Source organism: Merops nubicus, unplaced genomic scaffold (assembly GCF_000691845.1).
Source record: "Merops nubicus isolate BGI_N331 unplaced genomic scaffold, ASM69184v1 scaffold30480, whole genome shotgun sequence".
NCBI classification, from domain to species: Eukaryota; Metazoa; Chordata; class Aves; order Coraciiformes; family Meropidae; genus Merops; species Merops nubicus.
In genome coordinates this window covers 595-8,015 of record NW_008581692.1, presented here as the reverse complement: position 1 = coordinate 8,015, position 7,421 = coordinate 595, and the positions used below count along the sequence as shown (strand labels likewise).

The following is a 7,421-nucleotide window of genomic DNA, read 5'->3' as shown; positions in this document are numbered from 1 at the left end:
CTTTCCCATTGACCGAGGCTTGTTTGAGGCATGCATGTTTTCTTCTCCCCCACCCTGCTCTAAATGTTCCGTATTCTTAGATCCCTTGAGAAACCTTCATCGTGACCTTTAAGGATTTCATGTGGGAGACACACCACAGAACTAGTAATTTGAGAGGGCTTCTTCAGCACTCGTTTCTTGCCAGTTATTTAATCCAGTATTTAACCCCAGCTCAGCTGGCATCTTCCAGGATATTATATGAGTAGACAACACTTATCCCATCATCAAACCCATACTTCAATCCATACATTTTTCCATTGACATAGATTCCATAGTAATTGACAGTGTCAGAAGATGCAACCTTAAAAGTGAACAGCTTCAGTCTCTGTCTGTTGGTTCTGCTCAACTATTTTCAACAGGATTCATTATTAAAAACAAACAAAACAAAAAAACAAACAAACAAAACCAACCAACCAAACAAACAAAAAACACCCCAATGCTTTGGGTGCAGTCTAGAACTTCCTTTTGGAGCCACCTTGTATTTTCAGTGCAAGTTTCCACAGTATTTTCTGAATATTTTTAGGTAAGTTCTGCTTTCAGCATTTTCCTCAGGCTGTGGGCGTTTGCACATTGAAGGTTCTGAGTGCCACAGCCTTCATCCAGCAAAACAATTGCTCCTCCACCTAACGCCAAGGCCACGGGAGCCTCTCTGACAAAAGCAAGGGCACCAGTTCCCTGAGCAACAGCGAGTTGCTGTTTTGCTTAATTAGGGCATGAGCCTTAATATTGCACTTTCAGAAGCACTTTCTCAACATCAGGTTTAACTAATAAAATGGAGCTTTGAAATTCCAGGGTTTGAAGTCTCGGGGATTTAAGCAAATGCTTACATAGCTTGGATTCATCTTCAATTTTCATTTTCCTTAGATATAAATAATATCACAACTGGCACTTTTTTCCTTCATTGCTGATGTACCAAAGGTAGCATTTGGTTTGGGTGGTGGTATGGAAGTGTTCTCAGTGTATTCTCTGCTAGTTTATTTAAAAACAAACACAAATAAAACACACACACAAAAAAAACAAACCCCAAACAACCTTTCCACAAGACACCCTCTCAAAAAACCCCAACAACTCTATTACTTGTGAATTATCCAGAACTTACAAATACATGATTTTCGTCCCCACGCTGTTCATTCAGTACTAAGTTTAAAATTTGTAAATGACAATAACCAACGAGTCTTAAAGAGCTTAAGGATTTTAGTCTAATATTAGCCCAGATATTTTCTGAGTGGATGAGGGGAGTGGTGACTCTCCGGATGCTCACCCAGATGAAATGAGGAATTGTCCCCGTAAGCAGCGCGCGGTAAATCTACACCGGGGTGCGTGGAACAGGTTCTTTGAATTGGTTCCCATTTCGAGGAGGGGGAACAAATGCTGCTGGGTGTAAACGTGTTGGGTGGGAAGCTGGTGCTGCCAAAGCCCCTGCTCGCTCCTAATCCTCAGCAGATCTGAAGGGCATGTTCCGTAGCGCTGGTGAGCGCCCGAGGAAGGTGCCTCAGTTGCTGGTGCTCATGGCTCTGGCTGTTATGTCCACACAGCTGTGAGTCCAGCAGCTGCTTAGGGATGAGTTTCATGAGCATGAGAGCTGTAGTTACAAATTTAATTTGGAAAGCGATCCTAGCACAACTGCTAATGTCTTTAGACTTCTTGATTTATTAGAGGTTAACTCTGTCAGTGCTAGCAAGCAGCGAGCACGGCTAAATACGTTCAGGTATGTAATGAAATGTGACAGTCTATAGGATGTCTTCACGTTGCAAAGAAGATTCATGTATGCCACTGTTCAGTCAGGGATGGGTGTTTTCAGAGCCTTGTTTTCAAAAAATTTGCAACCTCAATACTTAAAGAGTAGCGTCTTGTGCTGAGGAGCTGTTTCTCAGTTATTTTAGATGTTTTAATTGAATCTTGGAACTTTCAGTTTTTGAAGATCAGAATAATTTAAAGTATCATCCAAGTGTGTAAATAAAGTCCATCCAATAATATAAAATACATTTAAGGACATGGTGTATATCAGCAAGTGTCTCTTTGCAGTGTCATGGTAGAAACCCAACAATCCCCCACCTCCCAAGCCCTGTTGTCAAAAATGTAAATTCAAATGAATGCAGTTATCAGTAATTACCTTTCTTCTCCCTTCCAGGATAAAGTAGCCAACATTTGGTGCAGTCTAAGTGTCCTTATAAAGATAAAGAAGATAATCTCGCCTCAAACTCAGCTGAAACTCAGGTAAGACATAACTGAAATGCTTTAGGTAATTTTTTCTGCATTATATTTGCAAAATGATTAATTTTTGTCAACGATTATGACAAGTGGTGTCAAAGATCTTGAAAACCAAGGTTTTTTTCCTATACTGTACTTTCTCCCAAGTGATAAGGGTTTCCCCAAGTACTGTTAGGAATGTTTGACTGAAAAATTTCCTGCTCATTTATATAATGATTTGAGCTACTTGATTAAGACAGAGTGAAAATTTGCATGTTTTCCTCTTCAAGGATTACCCCTTAGAGGGCAGAGTTCACAGCTCTGGGTTTTGACTAAGAGAGGAACTCAAGTCTGGGTCTACAAAGGCTGAAACATTACTGGAGGTGCTTTATTCCTTTTCTAAAAGCACTGGTGTCTGTATTGTGTCCAGTTCTGGGCCCCTCAGTTCAAGAAGGACAGGGAACTGCTGGAGAGAGTCCAGTGAAGAGCTACAAAGATGATTAGGGGAGTGGAGCATCTCCCTTATGAGGAAAGGCTGAGGGAGCTGGGTCTCTTTAGCCTGGAGAAAAGGAGACTGAGGGGTGACCTCATCAATGTTTATAAGTATGTAAGGGGTGAGTGTCAGGAAGATGGAATTAAGCTTTTTTCAGTGATGACCTGTGATAGGACAAGGGGTAATGGGTGCAAATTGGAGCATAGGAGGTTCAAGGTGAATATCAGGAAAAATTTTTTCACTGTGAGGGTGACAGAGCACTGGAACAGGCTGCCCAGAGAGGTTGTGGAGTCTCCTGCACTGGAGTCATTCAAAACCCACCTGGATGCCTTCCTGTGTGATGTACTCTAGGTGACCCTGCTCTGGCAGGGGGGTTGGACTGGATGATCTTTCGAGGTCCCTTCCAACCCCTATGATTCTAAGACCACTCGCTGCTTTTCTCCTGTGCTTCAGTCCCCTTGAGTGATTTTTATACTTCTGAAAATTAATTGAATCCCTACCTTGCATAGTTTTCAAAAGTGAGTTTGTGATACCATGGATGTCATTTCTTGTCTATTAAACCAGTTTTTCCTTCCAAAATTCTTTAGTTTTGCTGTAACGTTCCTGAGCGTGCTTCCTGCCTGTGTAAAGCTAACTGTCCAGCCTTCGCTCCGAGGGTTCAAGTTTGCTCTGGTAAGCACGTGGTTTTAATGGCTCCTTGTTTCCCAGCCACCCCTGAGCACTGGGGTGCCAGCAGCAGTTCCACTGAGAGGAGCTGCAGTGTGCCATTCAATGCCATCCTGCTTCTCCTGAGAGTTTGCTGAAAAAAGTGTTTTGCTGAGGGATCAATTAAAAAGTGTTTTGTTATCACATGTCCAGTGGGATCTGACCTGTCTTTTAAATCCAAACAGTTTTACCTTACCCTCAATTTTTTTAAAGTTATATCTTTATCTTCCTCTGAAGAGTCTTTGGAAGCTAAACAGAAAGAGGAGAAATTCCAACTCCACAGGAGGCTTTAATGTGTGTGGAATCTTCTAAAGTACTAGTTTTTTCTTACTGCATTGGCTACAAAATCCAATAAAAAAAAAAAGTCCCAAGAAGGACATTGCAAGCTCATTAGTGATTTGAAAAGAAAATGATACTATTTTCTCAAATGCTTCCCTTTTCTTAGTCACATAATTGAATTTAAGCACATTAACGGGACTTACATGCAAAAATGTTTTCCTTAAAATTAAAACTATATGGAGCTGGTCCTAAGGTTTCAGGTTGGTTACCTTTGAGGTCATAAGATAATTTATATTTTAGTTTTTACATGAGTGCTGCTGGAGAGTTTATCACAACGTTGCCTAAAACTAACATTTATACTTTGTAAGAATTGGTTTGTTTTACAGCGTGGTTTTATTTGAGGAGGGGAAAGTTTGTTTGCTTTGATGTACTGGCTGCTCATGATGATGTCAAAAGGCAGGTAGTTCTCACCGTGGCTGAGCTTTGCCAGTGGGATACCTGTGCCAGCAAAGCCAAGCAAGAGTGAGGGCTCCTCACAGGCAGTGCTCCCTGAGTAACTCTGGGTAAACTCTCAGGGTGTTTTCTAGCCTGTGCAGGTGGTTGCAGAAGCAGCTCCACGTACCTGGAAATCACACTGGAGTAAATGTAGCAGTTAATTAGAAAAATGAGGTCATTTAACTCATAGATTCATGCACAGTCTGTGCCAGCAGAGAGGCTGAAGCAGTGCTTTGCATTGCAGTCTCACACACTAATACAGCTCTGGTTTCCTTCTCTAAGGTTAGCTGTGCGTTGTCATTTTTCCTCTTCTCCTTTCAAGTTCATGAGAAATCTATTCTCCTAGTGTCAATGTAAGTACATGATTTTTCTGTGGCTATATTTTAATCTGCCTTTCCTCACCTTGTTACTGCGTGCTGCTTCCTCACTTACAAATCCCCCTGATATTAAAAACACCACCCATTTGCTTTTCTGAATAACTTATAGGTGGCAGCACACAAACCAGCCGAGCGGGGCTGGAAGAGACCTTTAAGGTTGTAGATGTAGGAACTGCCTTCAGTGTGTACTGTGTTACACTGGAGATCTGCATTTGGACTTCCAAAGGCTCAAACAGCCTTTGCAGTGGCACTTATGCATTTTTAAATAGCACTAATGAAATACATTGTCCTGGTTAGAAGGCAGAATTGTGTTCCCCCTCCCTTATCCCCTAGTTTCCCAGGTAGAGAGGTAAATAAGGAAGGCAGGGGTAATGAAAACTTTGCACCAAATTGAAAATTAACAAGATTAAATATATTATTTAACAGGGAACAGAAAGGAAAAAGGGTTGGGGTTTAACAGGGTAAGGGGGGTTATAGGAACAACAAGGCAAGGAAGATTAAACTTCCAAATATACAAAACCCAAATGCTGTGCTAAGGCTCCCCAGTGCTGGATCTCGCTGGATTGAGGTGGATTGAAGCTGGATATACAATCCTTGGACGTGGATGGAGGCAGGGAGTCAGTCTGTAGATCAGGCCCAAGTCTCCAAGATGGCCACGGCCACGTGTAGCACAGGGAGCAGCAGAGCAGTGTGTGCCTAGGTAGAAGGTCAAAGGAGCAAGAGGGAGCAAGAGAAAAAGGTGTGCCTTTCTTGCCCCTTTTATAGACCTTGGCAGGAAGAGGGGAGTGGGAATAGAACAGGTCTACGCCCCTTGCATTCAGGCTTGCACCTGGTATTAGATTTCAGATCTCCTCCCACCTGGGGCAGCAGGTTTCAAACCATTACATACATGTTCCCATGCATTTTTTAACCCTTGAGGAAGTGTATGTGGGACCAAATAGCACAAGACCAAAGTAGTTACCTCCAACCTGCAGCCATGAATAACTGCCAGGAGACCCAGTCTTTCATTGCTTCACCCCAGGACCATAGAATCATTTTGGTTGTTAAGAACCTTTAAGATCATCAAGTCCAACCATCCCCCAGCACTGCCAGGTCCCCACTGCCCCGTGTCCCTCACACCACATCTCCACGGCCTGGAAACCCCTGCAGGGGTGGGGACTCCACCCCTGCCCTGGGCAGCCTGGCACAGCCCTGGGCCACCCTCCAGGGCAAGACATGGTTCCTCAGGGACAACCTCCACCTCCTCTGGGGCAACTTGAGGCCATTTCCTCTCGTCCTGTTGCTTGTTTCCTGGGACCAGAGCTCCTGTCAGGAGCTGTGCAGAGCCAGAAGGTCTCCCCTGAGCCTCCTTTGCTCCAGGCTCAGCACCTTCAGGCCCCCCAGCTGCTCCTCCCCACACTTGGGCTGTATACCCCTGTGGCTGTGGAGCTGTGCTCCACCTCCCAGAGCAGTGCAGCACCGGTGTGAAAGCTTGAGGACAAAGTGCTGTCACAGCAGTGTTTGTGAATCTGTTTTTCCTCTTTTCATTCTAGACCAGTCTGCTTAATCATAAATGAAATCCCTTTTATGGCTACATGGTTTTTACTTGTATCAACCTTCAGGTGAGTTGGACACTAATGCTGTTTTAAAACATTCTTCCCCAGCTCCAGTCAGTAGAAATGTGTTTTTTCCTCTTTTACATTTTTATGTGCACTGACTGCTGTGGGTAATTGTTTCCCCAGCCTGTTGCCCCTGCTGCTGAAGGACGGGCTGCTGCTGCCCTACGCCGTGACCCTGCCGGCGTTCCTCTCTGTCTGCCTGCACTCCTTCTCCATCCTGGAGAAGACCTCAGCAGAGGACCTGCAGCTGAAGCCGTTCTCCCTTTCCCTGAAGGGCTACGTGTCCTGGTTTAAATCATTTCCCAAGATTGTCAGAAACCTGGTAAGCACTTTTCATTCCTGTGACTCGCAGCTCTTCCTGGTCCTGGAGTGCTTGTATAAACCCGTTTCAGGTCCATCCTGAACAAGGATTTGTCAGTGCAGAGGTGTGCTGAGATTTTTCTTCTGCAGTGCCATAGATGAGGAACACGGAGCCAGTGAGAGGAAGAGCTGGCTCGTTGGAGGTGTTGAATCCCCAGGAGCTAACGGGTCCTCCCTTGTCTTGCAGTTCCTGCTCTCGGTGACGCTGATGGGTGCCCTGTCGCTGACCAGCGCTGCGCTGCCCCCTCCCCAGAGCCTACCTGATCTCTTCCCCGTGTTGGTCTCCCTCATCTCTTGCTTACACTTTTTGTTATTTTTGGTGTATTTTAACGTTGTTATACTCTGGGACTCAAAGAATAGCAGAAGTCAGAAGAAGATCAGTTAATCAGCCAAGGACTAAACTGTGAAAGGACGGCCAGGGCGTGTTCAGAGAGCGGTGCTGGGCGTTGCAGGTGAAGCTGTTTGTGAGGTAACACAGTTCCTGTAACCTGACAGACACCAGGAAACACAGGATGCCCATCTTTGAAAGGACAAGTACTTTGAAGAGCGCTTGGAAATAGGATATGGGGTGTCCTCTTCAGAGGTGTAATACTTTTGTTACCATTTGTAAACTTAAAGCTACCTAATAAAGGACCAAATTTTGAATTTAATACTGAAGCACCCTGGCTGTATTAGCAAAACAAACTGGCTTGGTAGCACAAACCATTCATGTTTCCCAGTATAAAAAGCATAAGGAAGTGAAGTGGTGCAGGTTAATCAGAACCTCTTGATCAGTACCTGTTTATGACCTGGACTGTCCCACACACTCAGCCCCTGTCCTCTCTCGTTGCTGCCTGTCACATGCTGCAGTTCCTCAGGCTGTTGTGAGTCCCCTGAGCACTTGGT

General features: G+C 44.5%; 1 protein-coding gene across 1 annotated transcript in view; it reads left to right on the top strand.

Moving 5' to 3' along the window:
• Positions 1–6,921, top strand: part of ALG6 (ALG6, alpha-1,3-glucosyltransferase) — a 20,207-nt gene extending 13,286 nt beyond the window's left edge. The window contains 7 exon segments of the mRNA XM_008935225.1: positions 2–28; positions 2,171–2,256; positions 3,310–3,394; positions 4,484–4,554; positions 6,111–6,179; positions 6,300–6,498; positions 6,724–6,921. Coding sequence (XP_008933473.1) covers positions 2–28; positions 2,171–2,256; positions 3,310–3,394; positions 4,484–4,554; positions 6,111–6,179; positions 6,300–6,498; positions 6,724–6,921 — 735 coding nt within the window.
• Positions 6,922–7,421: the final 500 nt, after the last annotated feature.